This window comes from Phascolarctos cinereus, unplaced genomic scaffold (genome assembly GCF_003287225.1).
Source record: "Phascolarctos cinereus isolate Bilbo 61053 unplaced genomic scaffold, phaCin_HiC Scaffold_4;HRSCAF=312, whole genome shotgun sequence".
NCBI classification, from domain to species: Eukaryota; Metazoa; Chordata; class Mammalia; order Diprotodontia; family Phascolarctidae; genus Phascolarctos; species Phascolarctos cinereus.
The window spans coordinates 657423128-657447798 of NW_027555847.1; the positions used below are offsets into that span (position 1 = coordinate 657423128).

The window sequence follows — 24671 nt, forward strand, 5'->3', positions numbered from 1 at the left end:
TGCTCTGAAATGGCAAACAGAATGCTCCCATGGGCATTACCATGACTTTCTGGAGGTAGGCTCACCAAGGCTTTAACTAAGAATTCCGGCAGGCAGAGAGCATGCTATGCATACTCCAAAGGCTGGGCCCCCATTACATACAAACAAATAATTAAAATATCTAACATTATATAATGAGAGCATTAGAGGCTCAGTAACTCCAATTTATCCTATCTATATCATTTGTACATAGTTCCCAACTGAAATCCCACCTCCTACTGTAAAACTTTGCAAACCCCTCTTAATTCCAAATCCCTCCCTCTGTTAATTATCTACTCTTTATTCTTTATTTTTGTATCTATAGCTTGCTTTGTATATATTTGTTTGCACGTTGTCCCTCCCACTTTAGATTGTAAACTCCTGGAGGTCAGGGACTGTCTTTTGCCTCTTTTTTTATCCTGACAGCTTAGCACATAGTAGGTACTTGATAAATGTTTACCGAATTGAAGAATTGTTTGCATATTGCTTCCCCTATTACATTGTGAGCTCTTTGAGAGTAAGGACTGCATTTTACCTTTGTCTCCCCAAGTTTAGCATAGTGCCTAGCACACAGTAGGTGCTTAATAAATACTACTGAAGGACTGGCTGACTGACTTCAATCATTCTACCGTACAGCCATACTGGTCTTCTTTCTTGTCTTCACACAGGACATCTCATCTCTCCTCTCTCTAGGCTTTTTGAACAAGGTGTCCAAGAGTGCCTGGAATATAATCACTTTTACCTCTTGGAATCCTTAGTTTTCTTAAATGATCAGGATCAAAGGCTTTCTATGGGAAGCATTACCTGATCTGCCCAGCTTCTAGTGCCTCCCTCACAATACTATGTTTTATTTTGAAAATACTTGTTATAAGTAGATGGTGAAGTGGGTAAAGAGAGGCACCTGGAGTCAGATAAAACCAGTTGAAAACCTGCCACACACACTTACCAGCTGTGTGATCCTGGGCAAGTTACTTAACCTGCCTCAGTTTCATTATCTGTAAAATGGGAATAATAGCACTTACTTCAGTCAGTCTGGCAATAAACATTTATTAAGCATCTACTGTGTGTCAGGCACTATGCTACGTACTAGGAATACAAAAAGAGGCAAAAAGACAGTCCCTGCTCTCAAGGAGCTCACAAGCTAATAGAGGAAGACAACATGGGGGGGGAGTGAAAAGTGTCAACATTATGAAATCAGAGTAGAGCCAGTTGAGATTGCTGCCCCAGGGGCTCTCCCTAAATGGAAGATCTCGGAGGAGCTCCACAATCCATATTCCCCAGTCTCCAATCAGATGGAAGGAGGAGCCCCAGAGACAGGAGGTACAGAGGAAATTTGAGGTTTGAGAGTGTGCCATCTTGCAGCATGATGAGATTCCAGGAGAATATGATGAAGACTGTAGAAGTGCAATCGGGTGGGAAATGATTTCACAGGGTTGTAGTGCAGATCTGAGATAACATGAAAGCCCTTTGCAAACTTTCAAGTGCAATAGAAAAAGCTGTTATTGTTACTTATATTTAATTGTGTATACATTGTCTTCTTAGATAGAATGCACGCTTCTGGAGGGCAGAGACTGCTTCTTTATATTCCCAGTACCTAGCATAAGGCTTCGCATACAGTTTCATAAAAACATAATGATTGATTGACGGTGCCAGGGAGAAAGGGAAACGGGTGCCAACTGTCACAGTGCGCATGCGCGACCTGCCCAGCCGCCAGAAGGCGCTGTTGCGAGGAGAAGGAAGAGAAAAAAAGGAGGAAGAGGAGGGTCACGGCCATTCGTGGCGTTTCCTAGGAGGAGGTACTGGGTGACGATTTCCCGCCTCGGAAGAAAATGATTGGCTCCTCGCCTCTCTCCGCCTCCCCTTGGTCCCGCCCCGGAAGTTCCTCCCGACGCTTCCGGGAGGCTCGCGTGCAACCTGCTCCTGCGGATTGCGCGCGCGGCTCATCTCGTACCCGTAGTGGACCTTGTGCTCGTGGTGGCGTCATGGGGCGGCACGGGAAGGTGCGATTACGGGCGCGGTTTGGACGCCGGGTGAGGGGGTTCCTGGCGGGGACCCTGGGGCGGGGGGCTGTTGAGGGTAGGTGAGCGTGCGGGAGCTCGCTCTCTCACTTTCTCCCCTTGTGACCCCTCGCAGAGCCAGCACCAGAAGCGCGCACGTGCGGCGGCCCAGCTCCGCGCGCTGGAGGCGTACGCGTCCGCGCCGCACTCCTTCGTGTTCGCGCGCGGCCCTGCCGGCCCCGGGGTCCGCCAGCTCAGCCTGGACGTGCGGCGGGTCATGGAGCCCTACACTGCCAGCTCCCTGCAGGTGGGTGCGCGCCCCTCGCTCTCGGGGAGCTGGCCCTGTGCTGCCCGGCCTTGTTCATGATCGTGACCCCCAGCGTGGGGAGTGGGGGGAACCCCGGGGTCCCTGACATCAAACCTGCAGGCACCTCTGCAAATCCAGCCGGGTGTTCCCGGGCCTCCCGCTGGGCCTAGGGCCAAGCAGAACGCCCCCACCACCACCACTTTCCCCTAGCCTAATTTATAGCATCACGAACCAGAGAAGGAGGCTTTGAAGCCCCATCTCCATGTGTCTGTGCGACCTTGGACAAGTCACTTAATCTCACTGTGCCTTGTTTTCTTTCTGTGAGATGAGGGGTCTTCAAGATCCCTTCCTGCTTTAATACTATGATTGGATAGGGGTTGGGGGGAGATTGGGTATGATTTGGAGTAGATGGCTTTACATTACAGCTCAGAGATTCTGTGATTCCAGGGTAAATATCAGTGTTGTTCCTGGATTCTTTTTTTTCATTTTGACCTGTAATTTCCTTGCTTTTGGATCATAGAGAGTTATAGGAGGACCTTAGAAACCTCCTACATACAAATCTGCAATTCTTCTCTGTCTTCTAGTCTTAGAGGGTTGCCTGGGACACCTAAAAGTTGTGATTTGCCCATGGTGACATGGGCTTATATACCTTATGTATTATAAAATGTGGTGGAATATTCATACTTTGCCAACTAGCTCCTGCTTCTGGATCAGAATTAGGTCTAGAATAGCAGTTCCCCTTCTGGATTTCTCCAGAATTGAAGAATAAAGTTATCTGTAAGGCAAGTAATTAGCAATATCACTTGTTTCTTATCCTATTAAGCCTCATCCACATGCTATATACACATGCTTCCCCCCTCTGGTTTGTGTATTCTCTCCTATTTCTATGTTGCTGCGTCTCATGCCTCTTGGTGTGGAGGTGACAGATTGAAAGGGGGAGTGAAAGCTCTGAGCACTTTCTAGGATGGAAGGGCTTTGGATAAGGGCCTAGGATCAGCCAGCCCAATTTTTCAGAATTTTATTACCAGGCTCCCCACTGGGCACCGAACCCTTGGGTTTCTCCGTTTTCCCACGTTGGTTTCTATAGGAAACTCTGCTGTCACAACCCTCATATCTGTTCCTTTTTTTCTTCCATGATCCCATTCCCACCAACTGTGAGAATACTTATGAAGCCAAATTTAACTACTTCCATTAAGAGGACCTGAGTTCAAGTACCACTTCTGACATTTACTGGCTGTATGACTGGGCAAATCACTTCCTGAGCCATGGTTTCCTTATCTGTAAAGTAAGGTATTAGACTTGGTGTTCCCTGAAGTCTTTAGTTCACCTGTTTGTTAACTCTGACTTTGTATATTTGAGGCCATGGCTTTTATTGGAATCCCTTTTCTAGCAAATGGCATCTCCCCCATCTTCAGATATCTGTCTGAATTACAGGTGTATTTGAGTGGTTTTCTGGCTTTTGCATTTTTAACTACCCCACATACACATACCATAATCAGATTAATAAGTCTCAAGGCAAATTTATTTAATTGTATCATAAGTCATCACCCAGAAATTTATTATGCCTGGGTCTCCCAACTAAATTCCCTAGAACTTGCTCAAGATATTGACTCCCAAACCTTTTCTTCTAATCTTTCATAACTTGTCCTATAGGAGGACCCCCCCCCCCGTTTCAAATTCTGACGTCACTCCTACTCTGTACTTTACACACCACTGTAGGTTCGCCGGCGGAATTCCCTTAAGGATTGTGTGGCTGTGGCTGGCCCTCTTGGCGTCTCTCACTTCCTCATCTTCAGCAAAACAGAAAAGAATGTGACATTTGTGAGTGATGCCTCCTTCCCATATAGCCAGGATCCCTTCTATTTCCCCTGCTCCCAGAAAAGAGCTTGAGCTTCCCTGTCCCCTGCTAATCCCTTCCTATATTCCCCCATAGCCAGGGGATACATTTGGTTCACCCAGTAAAGGCCCTGGCTACTCTACTTTTCACAAGTTGTGATCCGGCCCCTTTTCTCCTTCAGAGGCTGATCCGTCTTCCTGGGGGCCCTACTTTGACCTTCCGAGTCACCAAGGTGAGGGGTCAAGTAGCAAAGTGGTGCGGCGGGGAGGCTGAGGGCTCGGCAGCCGAGGTCAGCCTGCCCCCTCCACCTCTAGTACTCCTTGGTGCGGGACGTTGTCTCCTCCCTGCGCCGTCACCGGATGCACGAGCAGCAGTTCTCACACCCGCCACTCTTGGTACTCAACGGCTTTGGCCCCCATGGACTTCACGTGAAGCTCACTGCCTCTGTGTTCCAGAACATGTTTCCATCCATCAACGTGCACAAGGTTAGACCCATTGGAGTCCTTGAAAAAAGCATGCTGCCTTTAGAGGAAGCTGGACTTGGAGTCAGGAAGACCTGAGTTCACATCCTGTTTCAGGCACTAGTTGACTGACAAACCTGTCTCAGCTAGTTTATTTATCAATAAAATGAGGACAGCATTGACAGTGCTGACCATAAGGTTGGTTGTGTCAGCAAATAAAAACATTCGTATATTTGATAACGTATGTAATAGTATGTCAGTGCATCTTACCTGTCAGGTAGTATACATAAATGTTACCTTAAAGCTGCAGCTGCTAGAATCATGGCGTGGGCCTCTCCAGTGCTCCTTTCTCCCTGCCAGGTGAACCTGAACTGTGTGAAGCGTTGCCTTCTCCTCAGCTATGACCCCGACTCCCAGGAGCTCCAGTTCCGACACTAGTGAGTATGTGAGTGTATGCCTGGGTTCCTGTGCATAGGCTTGTGTCTAGGGCGTGCACGTGTACAGCCCTGAGCCCTGGATAGCCATGATGATCAAATCTCTGCTGAGACGTTGTGATTGTGTCCAAGTAAACGCTCTGAGCCCCAGGGTGAGGAAGAGGAGGAGGAGGGAGGGAAGGCCCTGGGGGCCTCCATAACCCTTCAACCCCTGCAGCAGCCTGAAGGTGGTTCCTGTGGGTGCCAGTCGGGGCATGAAGAAGCTTCTGCAAGAGAAGTTCCCCGACATGAGCCGCTTGGAGGATGTCAGTGAGCTGCTTGCCACGTGAGCTGGGCTGGGGGGCTGGGGGGGCCGCCATCTCGGGCCCTCACTGCCGTGAGCCGAGCCCATTCCCATGTCTCCCCAGGGGTGCGGGGCTGTCAGAGAGTGAGGCAGAGCCAGATGGGGAGCACAACGTGACCGAGCTGCCCCAAGCCTATGCTGGCCGCGGCAACATGAAGGCGGAGCAGAGTGCGGTGCGGCTTACTGAGGTGAGAGCTGGGGAGGGGACGAGTCCAGCCAGCGAGGGCCGCCACTGATGTGAGATGCCTCTGGCCCTGCTCGCTGCACAGACCCCCATGATCTCTTCCACCCCACCAGATTGGCCCCAGGATAACCATGCAGCTCATCAAGATCCAGGAGGGCCTCGGGGATGGAAGCGTCCTCTACCACGGCTTAGGTGGGACGGGGAAGGGAAGGGCGGCATTGGGGTGGGGACAGAAACATCCTCCCTCACAGCCGTGGGGAGCAGCAGTGCTCAGAGGGGGCCTCCTCACGTTCCCTCCCTGCAGTGCACAAGTCTGAGGAGGAGCTGAAGGCCACGCTGGCCACCAGACAGCAGAAACTCCTGCTGAAGGCTGAGCGCCGGGGCAGGCAGGAGCAGGACATCAAGCGGAAGGAGGAGCAGCGGGAGGCCCACAGGTTAGTGGGGGTGAAGGGAGTAGACACTGGACGAAAGGGCATCCTGAGGCAGAAGGCCTGAGTCACAAGCTTGATTCTTCCCTGCTAGGAAACGGAGCCTGGAGGGTATGCAGCGTGCAGAGGCCCCAAGTGTGGACCAGGGGAACGGGGACAGCGAGGCAGAGGACCCTGGGCAGCCTGATGGCGGAGCCCACGTGTCTGACGAGGAAGAGGATGAGGCAGAGTATTTTCGCCAAGCAGTTGGTGAAGAGCCAGATGAGGGTGAGTTGGAGAGGGGTGATCTTGGGTGGTACTACTCTGTACCTGTAGGCCTCCTGTCCCCACCCTGCTGATGGTTCTCCTCTCCAGACATGTTCCCAAAGGTGAAGAGGAGACGACCTAACAGGTCCCCTGGACAGCCGGTCTCTGGTGACCAGAGACCACAGAACGGCAGAGGTCGGCATCCAAAGGGGAGGTTCCGAGCAGCCAAAGGCAGACGACCCAAAGGAGCCACAGCTCGCCACTTCTCTCGTAGTCAAGCCCTGGGAAGAGCTTTGGCCTCTAGGAGGCCTCACCACAAGTCCGCAGCAGCAGCAGCAGCAGCACGAACCTGAGATTCAGCTGAAGGGTGGACTGATTGCCCATTTCTCTCTTCTGGGGAGGGAATAAATACATTGAACCTTGTGGTTTCTAAGGATAAGAAAACCATTTCCTTCGCTAAATATAGTCTGTGAGGCCTCCTTGACTGGTAGGAAGGGGAATGGGGGGTGTCCGTGAAGTAAGGTCTGGTTTCCGGTCTGGTCTTGCTTGTGGGGGAGGGTAGTCACCTTACTCAGGATTGTCATGAAACATGACACAGATTGTATCCTAGTTACTGATCTGTTTTGGGGGTGGGGAGCAATTCAAAGAGTTGGGGCCTCCAGGGATGAAGCCACTTGAGTGAGAGATAGCCCCGTTTGCAGTGTGGAACCCCCCGGAGCTATTCTGGGAGCAAGTATTTGCTAGCCTGGCTCATGTCCCAAAGGACACTGAACAACTAAAGGAAAGTGGGCTTTGTCTGATAAAGTTGTGAACCAGTGAGGGCAGGGCGAGTTGGAGAATCCTGGACAGTTCCCACTTACCCAGCCTCTTGCCTGGAAAATGTTAGGGCTCAGAAGGTGGTCTTGGCTGGCATGGAGTCTGGATAAAAAGTAATGATAAAAAGTAATGGCTTGTGCTTTTACATCCCCAATAAAGAAGCAAATGGAGTCCACAGTTGCTGCATTTGGGCGTTATTTCTGGTAGGCGGGAGGAGCTAGACAGTCTGGTTTTGCTGTCTGCCTGAGGATTCTGGTTGGACTATGGGGTGGGGGTGTGAGAATGAGGAAGGAAGTATGCTCAGGGAGGGGCTAGCTACCGGGGTGGGGGCGAGGAATAAGGCCGTCTGACCGAGAGGCGGGAGCAGAACCTGGGAGCTGAGATTGAGGCAGCAGAGGAGAGCTAGCTGTTACCACCAGGAGCAAGGCCAGGCCAGGTGAAGGGGAACTGGGAACTGAAAAGGTGGATTGGGGTGGGGGGTAGGGTTGCCTCATGTCATTTCTACTCAAGAGCAGTGATTCTGCTCCTACTAAAGCACAGGTACTTTCTCCCTAGGCAGATGGGGTTCAGGCTCCACTGCCAACTAGAATACATGGGGCAGAGCAGGGAAGGTGGGGGCAGGGTATGGGGCAGAAATCTCTGTATGTGCCAGAGTAACTGGTAGAAAGCAGATTCTGGGTCTGCTCTGTGACATGAAGGGGCTGAAGTAAATAATGAGCTGGAAGGCATCTTGGCAGACCAGCCTATCCAGAATCCCCATTTTACAGATGAGCAAATTGAGGCCCAGGGTCCCACAATTGGAGTCAATTCAAACTTTATTCAAACAAATTCAGTTAGTTTGAGTCAAAATTTAAGTCATCTTGACTCCTACGTGCAACCTTCTTCACTACTTCATACTGACTTCCAAGACCCCTTCTTGAGGTCATGTGGGTGGGTACCACCCTCTGGAATTGGGGAAGGAAGCTGCCCATTCAGGCCTGCCTCCCCTTCCCCCAGGCACCATGACCCAAGCACCTAACAGCACCTGCTTGCCCGGGATGTTGGTGAGAGCTAGCAAAACCCTGAGCCAGTACCAGGAGGAATACCTGTGGCCCGTGCTAATGGTCGAGTTCCTCGTGGCCGTGGGGGGCAATGGCCTGGTCCTCTACCGCTTCAGTACCCAGGAGCAGCGCCCGTGGCATCCAGCCATCATCTTCTCAGCCCAGCTGGCTGTCAGCGACCTGTTCTATGCCTTCTCCCTGCCTCCCCTGGTTTTTTACTTCTATCCGCCCAAACACTGGAGCTTTGGGGCAGCTGCATGTCTGTTCGAGCGCTTCCTCTTCAACTGTAACCTTTACAGCAGCATTTTCTTCATCACTTGCATAAGCCTCAATCGCTACCTGGGCATCGTGCACCCTTTCTTTGCCCATGGCCATGTGCGACCCAAGCATGCCTGGGCCATCAGCCTGGCTGGCTGGGGTCTTGTGGCTGCCCTGGCAGCACCTACCTTCAAGTTCTCCCACCTTGTCTTCCCCCAAAATGGCACAGGGGCACATTGCCATGTGAATCAGCCTGAGGGCTGTACTAAATGCCTGGGAACAGCTGGAGATGACCATCTGCCAGACTACTGGGTCTACAGCCTGGTGCTGGCGCTGCTGGGCTGCGGTCTGCCCTTCCTGCTCACTCTCCTGGCCTACAGTGCCATCAGCCAGGCCATCCTGACCAACCCTAATATAACAAGGCCAGAGAAGCTCAAGGTGGGAGTGCTGGTGGGTGGTGGGGTAGTCCTCTATGCCATGTCCTACATCCCATACCACATCATGCATGTCCTTAATGTCCAGGCCCGCCAGCGCTGGCTGGACCGCTGCAGCAGCTTCTCAAACGAGTCACAGGCTGTGGCTGCTCTGGACCTTGGTCTATACCTAGCCTACCAGGCAAGCAGAGGGCTCGTGCCTCTGGCCATGTGCTTCCACCCACTGCTCTATACAGCCGTGGCCTCAAGCCTCCGATGCCCAAGACTATGTGGGAGAACTATGGGTGGGGAAATATCCCTGAGGCAGATAAGTCCCACTCAACCTTGACCACTAACAGGACGCAAAGCAGCATGTCAAACGGGGCTTTATTAGGACACTTAATTGTCTGAGACCAGCATTGAGCCTATGACTTAGTGAGCAAGGGTGGGGGGTGACAGGGATGGAGGGCAAGAAAGGACCTTGTGTTCCTGCCTCTTCTCCGTCAAACCACTGTGCCAGACCGATGCAAGAATTAAGTGACCAAAGTTAGAAACCTCAAGTGGCCTTTGACTCTCCTATTCCCTTGCTCCTTGCTAACTAGTCCCCCAGACCTGGCTCTCTTTTCCAATCCATCCTAAGCATCTTGCCAACACAGTGCTAGCATTCCCCTAGTCAAAAACTTCAGAGCCTATCGCCTCTAAAATAAGATACAAACTCCTTTGGAAAGCTCCAAAACTTTCCTGCTCTGAACTCCCCCTACTCCAAACCTTCTAGTTCCATCCAAACTGGATTGCTAAGGGTTCCTTGCAGTGGAAGGCATCTCCTACTCCACCCCCTACACACGTTTGTTGGGCTTATAATACACGCACTTATCCATGAATCCAAAGCCTTAGCTTCCTTCATGGCTCAGCTCAGATGCCAGATTCACACAGCAATTAATCCCCAACACCCCCCAAGCCCAAGCTGAAAATATTTTCAAATTTTCCTTTAACATTTCTCCTTTGCCCAGACCTTGCATATGCCTTCCTGCACAGGTTCTATTCCACCTCTCAATCTATAAGTCCCCAGATGGTGAGGGCTGTCAACTCATCTTTGAATCCTGAGCCACAAATAGTATTCTAAAAATAATTATGTGGTCAAAAACAATGGGAAAGCTCACATTTTTGCAAAAATATTTATAACAGTACTTTTTGTAGTCACAAAGAACTAAAAAGAAAGTTGATACCATTAACTAGGGAATGAACAAATCGCAGGACGTGGATATAATGCAATCTGTAACAAGTGACAAACATGAAGAAATCAGAGAAATATGGGAAGACTGTTTCCTAAGACCATAGACATGGAGCTGGCAGGGATGCCAGAAGTCTCACCCTCCCTCCCCAACTTCTCCTTTCACAGAGGCTAACCCTGAGACCTATAGATTAAGTGACTTGTCGATGGTCACGCGGCATTAAATCACAGAGCTAGATATGACTGATGCAAAGGAAGCAAAATCAGGATAACTGACAAAATTATTTCGATAACATTAAGGGAAATCTTCCTGATTGATACCAATGTGTCTGTCCATCCACTCTCAGTGGATCTGATGGTGAACCACGCTTCCCTCCCTCCTCTTGGCCAAGGTGGACAACAGGCATGGAACAAAACATGTTTTCAGACATGGACCAACTTGTTTTTGTTAGCACTTCTCTGTAATGAGGGAGGATTCTAATATGGGGAGAGTGAAGTGAAACGACCACTTCATGAAGAAGTGATTGATGTAAATAAAATTGTTAAAGAGAAAAATGAAACAAAACAGGCACTGAATAAAAAAGGCTTCTGAATGACTTAACAGAGCAAGAAAGTCACTTGTGCCCTAAAGCAGGATGAGGGTGGGAGCTGTGGGTAGGGAGCCTGTATTGAGAGTCCCAAGAAGGGAGGGAAGGCGCCACCTGGTGAGCGCTCTCAGCCAGAGTCGGGGCCAAGGAAGAGGCTGGGTCAATCGTGGATAGCCACAGGCACCACGTGGCTCTCTGCTGGTCTGAGATGTGTTCCTGAGACTTAGAAGAATTAAAAAAAAAAAAGAGACATGGGGGCAGGTGTGAATATTTATTGCCCTTGGCCAGTAAGGGGCTTCCATTCCAGCCCCCTTCCTCAGAGTCCCATCCTTTTCCAATCCAGGCAACTGGGTAGTAAGTGGACATAGCAACCTTAGTTGGTGGAAGGTCTGCAGAAATGGGAAAGAGACAGTTAGGACTTCTTAATAAGGGGGAATACAACCCAGAAATCATTCATGAGAGTATCGAGGATGCCGGGCCCAGCTCCAAAGTTAGGTTCAGGCCCAGGGATCCTGGCCAGAGATGGATGATGGGTAATGGTAGAAACTTACTTGGCCCATTCCACATTAAGAATGAGATGGTCATAGCCAAATCCTGACACACCAGCAATGGCACGAGCAGCATCCTCTCTCCGGTGGAAGCTAATGAAGGCAAAGCCCTGGGGAAGGCATTAAGGATGAATTAGCTTTCCCTCCATCCAGAACACAATCTCCATGTTATAGGTTAGTCATCCCATCCCCTTATCATTCCCTTCACCCAGAAAATACCTCTTACATACCCAGTCAGTGGTCCTACCTTGGACTGGCCAGTGGTCTTGTCCTTGGCCAGGTAGATTCTAGAGATGGAACCAAATGGTCGAAACAGCTCCTGCAAGTCAGTCTCTCGAGTGTCTTCTGACAGGTTAGTGACTCGGATGGTGGCATTATCATCCGCTGGAAGAGACAAGCAAACGTGAGTATGGCTTGGAAAGGCCCAGCCCAACACAGGCAGTAACGCTAGATAATTACAAGGTAGCTGCCAGTCCCACAGCATCACACCCCACCCCTAGCCCTGGGAGAAGCAACAGAGCAGAACCAAGACAGAAACCCCTGCTCTGTCTAAAGCTGATTTAACTTAATCGAAATTTATGATGCATAACCTTGGTTTGGCTGTGGACACAGCCCGACAATCCTGTTACTGCATTCCTTACCAATTGCCTGCAAGATCCCATTGTTTCAAACCTTTTCCTTTCTCTTCCAACCCTCAAATACCCAACCTTCTGCTGACTGACAGCAGATGACATAGCCTTCTACTTTAGAGAATACTGGTGACATGCAATAGTGACCTAAGGCTAAGCCTTCTTCCCATGCCCTTAATCCCATTTCTCTCCCACCTTTCTCCAAGACCTTGCTGCAAGAGGAATCTCCCTTTCTCTTGCATCTTTGATCCCTCCCTTGTCACTTGCCCCTTTTCATCTTTCTACAAATGTGCTCAGGCTCCCTGCCTCCACTTCCCCTGCTCTTCTCTCTCCAACTTTTTCTTAAGCAAAATTACATTTATATCAATCAATCCATTCTTAAAAAATTTTCTTCAGTGGCTCAATACTGAGTCAAGTTCAAACTTCTCTGTCATCAAAGGCACTCTAGAAACAGGTGATGCCCACACTGTTGACCTTTTCTCATGTTATTCCAACTGAGTTGGCCTACACTGACCCTGCCCAGGCACTGCATTCTCCAGGCACCGAGCCTTTTGTTCTTTATGCCAGCAGTGCTCTCCTTCCTCCAATCAGATGGACTTCTGCTCATCTTTGAGACCCAAGTCAAAAGCCAGTTCTTCTAGGAAGCTTTCCTTGACAGCCCAGTCAGATGAGCTGCTCCCTCAGACCTCACATAGGATACTTATTTTTTAACTCACTAATTCAACTGCAAAATAACATTGTACTAGCATCTTATTTCCCTACTAAACTGTAAGCCTCATGAGAGTAGGGACCATGTCCCATCCTAGGGCACTTTCTTTCCCCTAGGCTCTATGCAAAGGACTCCACAAACTCTAAGTTCTTAACAATCAACTTCCAGTCTAACCTCAGCCCAGCCCAACCCTGCTCCTAGGGTCCCTTCCATACCTCTCCTGTTGGGCTGCATAGACTCCCCTCTGCGACTGGCTCCATCTCGAAGACTTGGGGGTACATATTTCCCTGTCTTGCTCTGGGCTGCCTGCACAGGCTCCAGCTCTGTGGGAGTAAACATAGGCTGAGAATGGCCCAGGGCCTGCCCCAACCTCCCACCCAGCTGTTTTGAAGGCCATGATAAGCTGCTTCCACCAGAATCCCACCAAGGAGACTCCCATCTTGTTGAAGCTTCCCTTTCCCCCCAGAGCCAAACTTCTGTGGCCCCAAAACAGTGACATTCACAAAGTTACACAAGCCACCCCAATGAAAAGTCCTACAGAGACATTCCCACATGCCCACCAGCCCAAGCACCATCTCCAAACCTCCAGGCATCTTCTCCTTTTCCCCAGTGGATAGCCCTAGCTGTTCAGCCAGTTCCTTCTGCATAGGTCCCAGTGTATCTTTGTAGGGACAACGTGTTGTCCAGTGGTCACCCTTGCAGATTCGACATGACACAATCTTCTGCCCCTTCAGCTTGTTCATTGGGTCCTCTTCCTCTTGGCAATTCAGGTCCTTGGGAGAGGGGAAGTGAGCTTGAGATTGGAAATGCTCTGCCCTGAGGGGACTGCTTCTAACCCACCCTTAGGACCTCTTTCCCAGATCCTGCACCCATGAATTACCTCTTTGCTGGTAATAAATGTCATAGAAACATCATCGCTGACTGTAGTGGTGGCCACATTTGGGCCAGGGGGATCAAACTGTGAGTTGCCAAATTTCTTCCAGTTCTGTGGAAAGGAAAAGTCATTGGGTCAGAACAAGACAAGGCAGGTTAGCTGGATAACCCATCATAATGGGGTTTTTGTGAAGCTTCCCCAGGGAAGTTTAAGAAGCTGAAAGCCATCAAGAGGTATGTACCAAAACCTTTCCCTACTACATCCCTAAACTGTCACCGATTTCCAGTTCTGAGAAACTCCTGACCTCCTGTGGTAGCCCACATGGAGCAGTTCAGATGGAACCAAGATCTTCCTTTCTGCCACTTCCCTCCCCTCCTTGCAGAAAATCAAGTCTAATCCTTCCTCAACAAAACAGCCTTTTCAGGTGGAGGGAAAACAAAGTGAACAAAGCACTTTATTAATCTTAAAACACTAAAGGAACAAATAAGGAGATATATTACTAATCAGCCTGTTTTCTGAGTGAGAAGTAATTAGTAAAAATATGTTGAACTGAATTGAATTCAATACATACTTTTAAGACAGTGAGTTTACAAAATTATCCCTACCATGGGCCATCCTTGTCTGCTAAGTCTGCCTGCTTTTATGTTTTCCCTTCCCCAAATATTTTAGCTTTGGACCCAGCCTCCTCATAGCTCTCATCTTTCCAGACTGGAAAAATATTCATATTCTGAATCCATTCTCACATCTATTCCTCCTATTTATTCATTTATTCCCTCACTCATTTAGTTCTTGATCCCCAAACTTTTCCCAATTCCAAGAAAACGTCCTTTCCTAAGTAAATACATGGCCCAGAAAAAAACCAATAAAGCATTAGGAGTCCTCACTATTCCTCGCTTAAGAGTACACGTAGGGGCAGCGAGGTGACACAGTGGATAGAGCGCCAGCCCTAGAGTCAGGAGCAGCTGAGTTCAAATCTCGCCTCAGACACTTGACGCTTACTGGCTGTGTAACCCTGGACAAGTCACTTAACTCCATTGCCTAGCGCCCCCCCCCAAAAAAAAATATGTGTAAAATCATTAGATCCAACTACTCACATTTATGTAGATTTTTAAGGTTTGCAAAGAGCTTTTCTCACAGTTCTGTGAGTCAGGTGGAGCTTTTTTATACTCATTTTAAAGATGAAGAAACTAAAGTCCAAAAAAGTTAAATGACTTGCCCAGGAATGTATGCTGCTAAGTGTCAGGGTCAGAATTAGAACCTAGGTCTCTCCCGACTTCAAGTCTAGCACTCCTTCCATTGTTTCAGGCTATCTACTATGACGAGCTAATGCAAGAGAACAAGAGAACATCAAGGAGGGCCTTGGAAAAAAAAGATATGGAAAGAAGATAATTTATCCAACCCCAAAATGGTTCTCACCTTTCTTCTTGCAACTGCCTTAGATGCCTTCCGAGTTTCAATCCTGAAGGTACGGACAATCTGTAAAATGGACAAGAAAAGAGAGGGATTGGGGAAGAATCCATTTAGTGGGTTGGTCACATCTACCTCTTCTTTTAGGTAGGATAATCAAATCAATACTTTCATCGCTACTGGAAAATGTGTCATTAACTCTGCAATGATTTCGAATACCAACCCTATAACTTCTCAGATCAAAACACTCCTTTATAAAGGCATATATGCTACCACTGGCCTATATATGTGGTCTCCCACGTTAAGAGCACCTAGAAAACAAGAACTGTATCCCTGTTGTACTTGCATCTTCAGTGTCTAGTACATTCCACAAATTTTTTTTCATTCACGGGGGCCCCCAAACCTGTCTGACCCAAAGGCCAGACAAGAAAAAGGTAGGAAGGGATCCAGAAACCAGTGTAGCCCACCTTGAACTTCTTGCCATCTTCTTCTACCTTATATTCAGTGATGGTTTTAATATTCCCGTTGATGACTTCCTTGGGGGCTGGTAGAGGAGCTGGAAACGAAACAGCCAAGGAAAAGAATAGATGGAGACCCAGATCATAACAAAACCGTACCCTCCCTCCAGGGAGACAGACAGACAGAGACAGACACACAGACAGACACACAGACAGACAGACAGACACACACACACACACACACACACACACACACACACACACACACGCAGTTGGGGTACTCACCACCCGGTAGTAGCTCTGGCTCACTGTTGGGCTCTCCTGTGGCTAATGGAATCCCCTTGAGGAGCTCACTGGTGACACACTTGTCTGTGGGGAAGGGGCAGAGATCAGGCTAGATCCTCGAGGAAGGCTGAAGGGAAGGAGGAGGAGAAAGGGAAACGCCAGACCAGAGGGAGTGGGGGAGGGGTGTAGAGGCGGCTCTTGGTCAGCCGGACCAGACTCACCATCGTCTCCTTCTTCTTCCACCTGGTCGGCCCAGCTAGGCTTCGAGCTGCGGGAGGAAAGAGCCTTTCAGGGAGGCCCAAAGACCGGCGCCCCGGGATCCCTTCGCCCCTGCCCCGCCCGCCCGCTCTGCCCGCTCCAGGCTGCAGTCCAGGCCTCGGCTCCGGTCCAGGCGCCGAGGACACCGTCAGCTCCCCGCTCCCGCTCCCGCCCCCCGGCCTCGGCCTGGGGGTCCCCTCCGCCCTCCCACCCCCAGCCTCGGCGCCTGGGACCCCCGGCACCCCGACCCGGCCCCGGCTTCCTCACTCAAAGTCTCCGGTCGGCATTTTCCCGGATCTTCCACGCAGCCTGAGCCCGGGCCAAAGACAGGAAACGGAAATGGATCCTGCCATCCACTTCCGCCTCCTCGGCTGGGACGCCTCTCGGCGCTTCCGTCGTCACGGCGCCCCCTAGTGGAGGAGGCTGCCTGGTGCAGACGGGAACTTCTCCCACCCCTTCTCTGCCCCTCCTCAGCCATCTGTGTTCCCCTTCTCTCCCCCCACCCCGCCCCCAATCCCACTTTTCTTTCCCCTACAAAAGGGAACAGACTTAGTGCCCCAAAGTATCTTGTGTTTGTCCTTTGTTCTCGAAGAGGACCATGACATCAGGGAGATGACGACATTATTTGCAATTGACTTTGATTTGAGTTAGGGAGGGCTGTGCAAGGTCACCGGCCTCACTTCATCCTCCGCGGCCATCTGGGTCCAGGGGCCAGATATCAATCAGGATGACTGGAGATGACCCAGGATGCAGTGGGAGACCCTGGCCCTTTTAAGCTAAAGTCTTTTCATGTTCTCACTTTGAGTGAGTAATGCCTATTCAGTGATTCATCTTTAAGATTTATGATCACTCTTTAAGAAGCGAGTCAAGGCATCTCCAAAGGCCTCATGATGGAAAATGCTATCCACATCCAAAGAAAGAACTATGGAATATGAATGCAGATCAAAGCATACTATTTGCTATATTTTTTCCCTTCTGTTGTGTTTTGTTACCTCTTCCTGGTGGTTCTAATTCTTAACTTAGAACATCATTAATGTGAAAATGTGTTTAATAAGAATGTGTATGTAGCCTATATCAGATTGCTAGTTGTCTTGGAGAGGGAGGGGGAGGAAAATTTAAAACTCAAAAGCTTATGGAAGTTATTGTTGATAATTCAAAATTAATTTTAAAAAAGTAGTAAATCAAGGATGGCCCCTTTAATAAAAAAAAAATCAAACTAGGTTGTGAAGACCCTCAAGGTTGCTGGTCAAAAGTGAAAGTTACTATTTGCATTTACTCTGAGCCTCGAGGCCCCCCCCAAAAAAAAATAACCATGAAGTGGTTCTTTCACAGGGACCTATTGTTGTCCAATCCATGAGCTCCAGAGTGAGTTTGGTTTAAGCCCGGACTTTGAGAAAGAAATCTAGCCAATAAACCCCAAAGTATCAGGCTTCACAGAAAAGCTAAAGGCAAAAGAGGAATGCTTTACTCTCTACACACACTAGTTAAACTGACTGCCACCCTCTCCCCTGCAGGGAGCAATCCCACACCCACTCCTGATTTCCCCCAGGTAGAGGAAACAGACATTTTGGGGGAACCATGTTTCTGCAATAGTAAGGAAAGGGATGGGTAGGAGTCAGAGGGAAGGAGTGCAGTGTATTCACTACATTTTGAAAGATGAAAGAGGAGGTCAGCTGGTACAGAAGCTGTGAACTTGAAGAATAATTTAGTAAGTTCCTACTATGTGCCAGGCACTGGCATAATTGATCACAGATCTCATTTGATCCTCATAACAACCTTGGGAGGAAGGTGCTACTATCCCTATTTTGCAGTTGAGGAAACCAAGGCAAGTGGGTCAAGTGACTTGTCCAGGGTCACACAACTAGCAAGTGTCTGAGGCTAGATTTGAACTCTAGACTTCCTGCCTCCAGGCCCAGCATTCTATTCATTGTACCACCTCACTGCCTCTAAACCTACAGAATGCAATGGATATAGTGAAAACAGTACTGGTTATATAGTAAAAAAGATCTGAGGTTTGGATCCTGGATCTGACACTTGTCAAGTGACTTGATTAAACTCATCCTCCTACTAGTTCCATCATCCATAAAATGAGGGTCTTGGAGCAGACCATTGGAAGTTTCCTTACAGCTCTAAATTCTATGATCTTTCCCCCCCCCTTTTTTTTGGTCAAGGCAATTGGGGTTAAGTGACTTGCCCAGGGTCACACAACTAGCACGTATCTGAGGCTAGATTTGAACTCGGGTCCCCCCGACTCCAGGGAGGACGCTCCCTGTGCCACCTAGTTGCCCCAGATCCTATGATCTTAAACAAGGAAAAACCCTAGTAAGTATAATGGCAGTCCCTGAACACCCAGTATTGATATAGTGCTGAGCCCTGTTTTAGCAGGGCTTTTAGAGGTCTAGAGTTACATAGCTGCCATCCTGGCCAGGCCTTTGGCTCTTCACTCTAGAACTAGAAATAGCTCTCCTTCCTTTGACCAAGGCATCTTGCTGCCTTTTCATAGCAGAAGATGCCTCTCACAAGGAGACTTCATTCTCCAGCTGAAAACATATTAAGTTGTGGCAAGCTGCCTAGTCCAAAGTCCTAATGTGCCAGAGAGAAACTGGAACAATTTCAGAAATAGTTTCGAGTTACATAAGAGTCAGAAAAGACACTTGATCATTTAAAAAGATTTATTATAATGTATATAAAAGCTGTAAAAATAGTTCAGTCGCTAGAAGTTACATTTAATATATAATTAAAATAGTTTTAAAATCTAGACTATATAATAGGCACTTTACAGTTTCATAATTTAATATCTTGAACATTAAAAACAGCTCAGTGTCAGCAAAGGAGGAAGGCACTTCATGAGTACAACGGAATAAAAAGATTGGCTCATTAAGAACAGCAGTTGACTATAGCTCTGTCTCTCATAGCTCTTTGATTTTAGCTGAAAAGAAATTAAAGACAAGTTTAAGTTTGAATAGAAAGGGACAGCATAGTATCATGACTGCCAAATGTGATGGTTTAAATGTTTTGGGTTAAATAACAATCCTATTAAATATATGGAAATGTTAACAGACAGCAACAGTTGATAATGGTGGAACACACACACGCACACACGCACACAGAGTCTCTAGACTAAAATAGAACCTAGAGTTCTCCTCTGCACAATAGCTGTTCTCCTAGACACAGCAGGGAGGGGTATTAGAATCCTCAATCTTTACTTAGCATTTGATACCCAGTAAAGAAGTCCATCCAGAAGAGGGGCTCTCTCAGGTGATTTCCCTTCTATGACCTATGGTCTGCTTTGACTCAGTGAGCAATGAGGGGAGGAAAAGGGGAGAGCTGAGCTACCACACACTACCCCTAAAATACAATTGCACACAATCCATTTCACACACCAGAAAGTCCTCTAGCCATACTGACACCTACCTGCGGTATTCTCTTTCAGTTTGGCCAACACACAGAGCTTGATCTCCAGGCCTATGGCTTTGGCAAGGGGTGGAGGCACTGCATTACCCACCTGCATGGGAAACAGGAGAATAGAATTTGGTGTTGTGTAATAGGGTCCTGTGCCTAGAAAGATCCCTGTGAACACCTTGGTTTTTCAGCACAGAAGACAGCAGCACTCTGACCAGGTCTTGGAGGACTTGAATCAGGGTGCCATTCTACCCCAAGGTACAATTCTCATTCCATTCCCCGGTCTGCTTTTGAGTGGATCTTGTTCTTAGAGGCCTCAAGGCCACCTCAAGCCTTCTGGTGGGTGAGCCAAATGCAAATTATACCAGATATTCACTTGGCAAGAAAAGACTTCATTTTGTTCATGCATCAACTGCAGTAAGCAATGACAGAATTCCTAATGAAGAATTAGCCTCAGAAATGTGTTCCCCATCCAATTCAAATAGCTATAGCATTCCCCATCCAATTCAAATAGCTATAGGAAGTGAACACTGACCTGTCTGTGTTTCTCTAAAGTACTGCCAACCAGTCTGTAGGTATCTGGGAATCCTTGGGACCGAGCACACTCCCGTACGCTCACGACTCGGTGCTGTTCTGGGTGAAGAACTCGACCCTGTGGACCCAAGAATCCGTGCCATCAGCTCCCAAGTTTTCCTTTCATTAGAAAGCATGAACTTGCACTAGAGAAAAATAACACTGCTGACAAGTCTCCTTCCTGTAACGCAGTGGCCAAAAAGCAGGATCACCCTTCACTGCAACAATGCTTAGGAGACCATGTCCTGGGATGGGGAGCTCCATTGGGACATGGATCATTGGAAAGTGTACGGAGAGAAGTGGCAATGAAAACAATGCCCTGAACTGAAAGGCCACCTAGGAATGACAAATGGGCCTCAAAACATAAGGTCATTTGAGCAGCTTTATGGTAAGTAGAGGCTACCAACATTTTTAGGTTCCGCAAGGGTAGGAAAATGGGTAAATTTCATTTCCTCCCACTGGCATGCCCTTACCTGATTGCCCATGGGTTCAGGATCAGTAACTATAGTGCTGAAGAAGCCATCCCATTCCAGCCTTCCATAGAGCCCAGCCCAATGGTTGTGCCTGTTCCCAGTGTGGGGCAGGCACCATGGAATCAAGGTGTTGAACTGTCTATCTGCAGGATTGCAAGGTTTACCTAAATAGAAGGACCAGATTGAAATTAAGAGGCAATTAGCTTTTTGGTATCCAGTTGAATAAAATGAGAGTTAAGGTCTAACCTCCTTGCTATTATCAGTACACGATCTCCACACCTTTGAAAAGTCTATCCCCATTCTTCGAATAGACTCCTTCCTTCCTCCATTACTCATCTTAAGTGTTACTTCCCACGGAAGGCCTATCATGATGCTTCAGTTGCTAGAGTCCTCCTTCCAGAAAAGTTACTATGCTGTTCATAATAGTTTTGTGTTACTCTTCCATCTGTTGTTTTCCCCCAGTAGAATGTAAGCTCATTGAGGGCAGGAACAATTTCCATTTTGGTTTTGTATCCCCACTAACTGGCGCATACAATGGAATTTAAATAAAGGTTAAAAAAATGCTACTTAATAGGGTGTGAAAACTATTAAGATAGGAAAACACTCAACTGCTCAAAAACATTTTGTTCCCTTCCCTCAGTGATCTCGGAGCAGCATAGCAAAATGAAGATAGCTTAGAATCAAGGAAGAATTGGGCATAAACTGATTCCTGTTGAGATAGAGCACACACACACCCTACCTTTGGCACAGGCGCAGACCCCTCTGAGGGCTCCAGTACTACTGCGTCCATTCTTCTTATCATTATGGTTATAGCGGAGTTTCCTGGTCACAGTGTTATCTGAGATGTGTACCTGGATGTTAGGAAGGTCTCGCCAGTCTGACCCTGGGGTCAGAGGAATCAGTTTTATTCGAGCACTCACCAAAGCATTCATTTCCTGCAACCAAAGTCAAGGTTAGCTCTTTGATTATTTTCTCCCAAACCCTTCCCAGCCAGGCCCCAGAAGGATCTATTCTGGTTCATTGGACACAATTCAGAAAAAGCATTTTAGAACTTAAGACTTTGCTTCCTGGAGTCACTCCAGTCCAGGGCTTTTTCATATTTGTGTCAAGGGTCTCTTTGGCAATCAGTCTGGTGAAGCTGACTCCTTCTCAAAAAGTTTTTTTTAATGTGTAGAATAAAATACATAGGATTAAAGAAAATAAATTCTATTGAAATAAAGATGCAATTTTTCCCCCATCCAAGTTCATGAATCTCCTGAAATCTATCCACGGACCCCAGGTTAAGAATCCCTGTTCTAGGGGTTACTTTTGTAAATATGTCTTAGGTTAGAGGATTATTGATTGTGCTACTAGGTGGCCTTGTAAGCCAGTGAACATCACTGAAGTATATTAAAGGATGTGGTTGAAGAATATCCACTAACCCGGATTGTGAGAGCACATGAAAGATTCCCGTGGCAGCAAAGTTACCTTACAGACATGGTCCCTGAGGATCTGTTGATCTTGTGAGCCCCTTAACTGTTTCTGGAACCAACATTTGGGCTCCCCCTTGTAAGGGATCTCTTCTTCTGAGGCACCATTCTTGATACTTGGAAGGTCTGACATTGTGTCAAAGACAGTTATTGTTCGAAATGGAGCAGAATTCAGCCTAAAACAAAAAAGACAGCTACCTTACACACTTGATTCTGCTTTAGATTGCAAACTCCCTGAGGGTAAATACTGTCTTTTGTTTCTTTTTGTATCCCTAATGCTTAGCACAGTGCCTAGCACAGAGTAAATGTTGTTGATTTGATATGTGCCAAGTAGCAATAGTAACAACAATTCATGTTTACAGTAGCCCTTACCATGCAGCAAGGCACCATGCTGAGCACTTTACAAATCTCATGTGATCTGCACAATAACCATTGAAGGTAGACATTATTATCCCAATTTCACAGATGAGTAAACTGAGGCAAACAGACTTACCTAGGGTCACACAGATACTAAGTGTCTGAATCCAAATTTGAACTCAGGTCTTCCTGATTCCAAATTTCACACTCTATCTGCTATACCATCTAGCTGCCCTAAAATCATTACACCTGAAGGATGCTGCTTTTGTAGACGTTCCATCAGACTAGACTCTTTTTCCTTCTCTGGCCAATACTTCAACTAAGAATTTAAGACAGATGCTCCCAAATCAGACTGGTCCAAGCTAAGTCTAGGACAAGGGAAGTCTACTTCTGTGTTGTGCATGGAAGCTTTTAGTTACTTTCTGCACTTCTCTATCATATTTACCTCTCCTCCCCCACCCCAAACTCCTTTCTTCTTTTTTGCTGTCTATGACCTCCAGCCTGCCCTACCCCCATCTGTTGACCCTGAACAGGCTCAGACTAGTAGAATTTGTCACACTTGCTTTGGGAAATAGGTTCTTAGGGGGAAGAGTTATTAGTTCTGAATGCCTTTACCTCTTTATATTACTAGCAAATCTCTTGCCATCCACTACCACAGCGAGCTGGCAGGCTCTGGGTGTGAAAACATGCAGGGGTTCTGGAAACTTGGGCAGTTTCTCTCCTGGGGCTGCAGCCAGGATGAAGGCCCTTCTTCTTGTCTGAGCAATGCCATACTGGCCAGCCTAGGCACAAAAGACAAAGAAACACACCATTTCTACCAAGTTAGCCAGATAAGAAATATTAAGATGTAAAAGTTACCGATGAATAATAGGATACAGGAAATTAATGGGGGATCTGACTTCAAGTCTCACCCCTGACTGAATTACTGCTGAGTTGTAGGTCTGTATAGGTATGGCAAGTTTCTGTTCAGGAAATTCCCCATTCTTATTAATCCACAAGCCTAGACTCTATCCCATCATAAAAATAAGTCACCAGTATTTCTGGGTTCTAGAAATACCTGTTGAGTAGGAAAACTAAAGATGTATGTCTAGGAAAATGTTTATTCAGGAACCAAAACTTAGTTCTTGACAAAAGGATCTTCCTTACATGAAATTAGGACACAGGTGTGCCCACTGATAACTTAAAAGGAGAGAAAATTGCCAATTATGGCAACCAAGGCAACACAAAGATGTATTCATTTATTTGGATTGGCTCTCTCAGTGTCTCCTGGGGAACGGGTTTCAGAAAGTGGGGCTGCCTCCCAGATAATCTGGTGTTAAGCAGGCTTCTATCAGAATGGTGATGCTGCCCTGGTGGCCACTCTGAATTCCACTCAGTTTCCTTCTGAGGAGGGTTTACCCTTTTCTGGGAATATTTGGTGTTCTTTATCTGTCTGCAGGTCCCTTAAGTCTTGTGCCTTCTGTATTTGCTGGGGGGTGACAAAGTTTGTCTTCATTATGCATTCGCTCCCCCAAAAGCTTGTATAAGAGGAGCTGGGAACCCTGTTGGCCGTGTCACTGGGAACCAAGACATGAGCCATAGAGGAAAAAATTGCCCTTTTGATTCGGTCCCCTGAGGTCAGAACTTAGCCACTGGGAGCATGAGACTACCTTAAATTTTTGTGGCCTTTAAAAAAAAAAAAAGGCAGCTGTGTAGTTTTAAAAATAAGCTTATTAATGTATGTGGGAAGGGGTTTCATTACCATAAGTTCCCCCATTATCTCTATCCCTCTCAAGAGTCATCCAATGTAACAAATAGTATTTTTTAAAGACAAGCAAAAAGGAGGATAAAAATTCAGCTATTTAAGTTTTTTTTTGGGCGGGGGCTAGACAATGGGATTAAGTGACTTGCCCAGGGTCACACAGCTAGTAAGTTGTATGTGTCTGAGGTCAGATTTGAACTCGGTCCTCCTAAATTCAGGGCCAGGGTGTTCTATCCACTGCACCACCTAGCTGCCCCTCAGCTGTTTAGTCTTAAAGGTTACTGTTGAATTTACTTTGCCAAGATTAGTCACAGCAAATCTCAGGTCATACCAAGCTAAAACTTTCTGACCACAGTAGATCATTCTAGATCATCTATTTATAAATAATAATAATAATAATAATAATAATAATAATAATAATAATGATGATGATGATGATGATAGCTAACATTTATGTAGTGTTTTAAAGTTTACAAAGCAATTTACATATGCACTCATTTGATTATTTGATTTCATTTAATATCACATTTGATTAATCGTCTTTGATTAACTATAATCTTTCAACAACATCTAACACTGAAGGAAAAAAAAAATCAAACTCCTCACTACTTTCAGTTTAAGGGAGCTTAATTATCATTCCTTTCCTCCACTCACAACCTTCTCTTCTCTTCAACGTTTCCTAAGACAGCACAAGACAGTCGAATTCTGATGCCATTAATACACTCATGTTCCATATAACAACCATGAAAAAAGTCTGAGGGTCAGAAGCAAAGCCAACCTGCTGGATGGATATGTGACCTTTCATCTAAGGCATTAGAGGAGATGTTTTAAATTCTAAAAAAGTGACTTTCAATAGAAGCTGATTACTTTACCAAGAGAGGCAACTCA

General features: G+C 47.2%; 4 protein-coding genes across 6 annotated transcripts in view; 2 read left to right on the top strand and 2 right to left on the bottom strand.

The window, feature by feature from the left end:
- Positions 1-1899: 1899 nt before the first annotated feature.
- On the top strand, positions 1900-7248 carry PPAN (peter pan homolog). 3 transcript variants are annotated; one of them, XM_020994969.2, is made up of 12 exons: positions 1900-2018; positions 2152-2322; positions 4042-4143; positions 4341-4391; positions 4474-4644; positions 4981-5057; positions 5272-5379; positions 5462-5585; positions 5695-5773; positions 5886-6015; positions 6104-6276; positions 6325-6414. In XM_020994969.2, the coding sequence occupies exons 1-12, from the start codon at positions 2001-2003 to the stop codon at positions 6345-6347; spliced, it is 1227 nt and encodes a 408-aa protein (XP_020850628.1). In that variant the 5' UTR covers positions 1900-2000; the 3' UTR covers positions 6348-6414. The 3 variants fall into 3 exon arrangements, with proteins under 3 accessions (XP_020850628.1, XP_020850627.1, XP_020850625.1); XM_020994968.2 differs by having other exon boundaries at positions 1901-2018; positions 5275-5379; positions 6364-7248; XM_020994966.2 differs by having other exon boundaries at positions 1902-2018; positions 6364-7248.
- A 156-nt stretch (positions 7249-7404) lies between these two features.
- On the top strand, positions 7405-10600 carry P2RY11 (purinergic receptor P2Y11). Its single transcript, XM_020994970.2, has 2 exons — positions 7405-7507; positions 8068-10600. Exon 2 carries the CDS (start codon positions 8073-8075, stop codon positions 9129-9131), a length of 1059 nt encoding a protein of 352 aa, XP_020850629.1. The 5' UTR covers positions 7405-7507; positions 8068-8072; the 3' UTR covers positions 9132-10600.
- Positions 10601-10857: 257 nt separating this feature from the next.
- EIF3G (eukaryotic translation initiation factor 3 subunit G) lies at positions 10858-16145 on the bottom strand. Its single transcript, XM_020994971.2, has 11 exons — positions 16036-16145; positions 15732-15778; positions 15511-15594; positions 15235-15323; positions 14777-14836; positions 13367-13471; positions 13070-13259; positions 12702-12809; positions 11396-11532; positions 11152-11258; positions 10858-10989 (listed from the first exon to the last, which is right to left on the bottom strand). Exons 1-11 carry the CDS (start codon positions 16119-16121, stop codon positions 10974-10976), a joined length of 1029 nt encoding a protein of 342 aa, XP_020850630.1. The 5' UTR covers positions 16122-16145; the 3' UTR covers positions 10858-10973.
- Positions 16146-18158: 2013 nt separating this feature from the next.
- LOC110214264 (DNA (cytosine-5)-methyltransferase 1-like) overlaps positions 18159-24671 on the bottom strand; it is a 39084-nt gene continuing 32571 nt past the window's right edge. Inside the window, exons 21-27 of the mRNA XM_078151810.1 lie at positions 22658-22824; positions 21684-21861; positions 20956-21151; positions 20217-20380; positions 19706-19822; positions 19183-19273; positions 18159-18283 (exon numbers count right to left, since the gene is read on the bottom strand). Coding sequence (XP_078007936.1) covers positions 18159-18283; positions 19183-19273; positions 19706-19822; positions 20217-20380; positions 20956-21151; positions 21684-21861; positions 22658-22824 — 1038 coding nt within the window. The remainder of the gene's footprint in view (positions 18284-19182; positions 19274-19705; positions 19823-20216; positions 20381-20955; positions 21152-21683; positions 21862-22657; positions 22825-24671) is intronic.

Coding starts and splice junctions, on each gene's coding strand:
- EIF3G (XM_020994971.2), bottom strand. CDS start 16,121: ATGGCAGGATCCATTTCCGTTTCCTGTCTTTGGCCCGGGCTCAGGCTG. Junction 13,260..13,366: donor CATTTATTACCAGCAAAGAG/GTAATTCATGGG, acceptor CCCTCTCCCAAG/GACCTGAATTGCCAAGAGGA. Junction 11,259..11,395: donor AGACCACTGGCCAGTCCAAG/GTAGGACCACTG, acceptor TGCCTTCCCCAG/GGCTTTGCCTTCATTAGCTT.
- P2RY11 (XM_020994970.2), top strand. CDS start 8,073: ATGACCCAAGCACCTAACAGCACCTGCTTGCCCGGGATGTTGGTGAGA.
- PPAN (XM_020994966.2), top strand. Junction 5,380..5,461: donor GTCAGTGAGCTGCTTGCCAC/GTGAGCTGGGCT, acceptor ATGTCTCCCCAG/GGGTGCGGGGCTGTCAGAGA. Junction 6,016..6,103: donor GAGCAGCGGGAGGCCCACAG/GTTAGTGGGGGT, acceptor CTTCCCTGCTAG/GAAACGGAGCCTGGAGGGTA.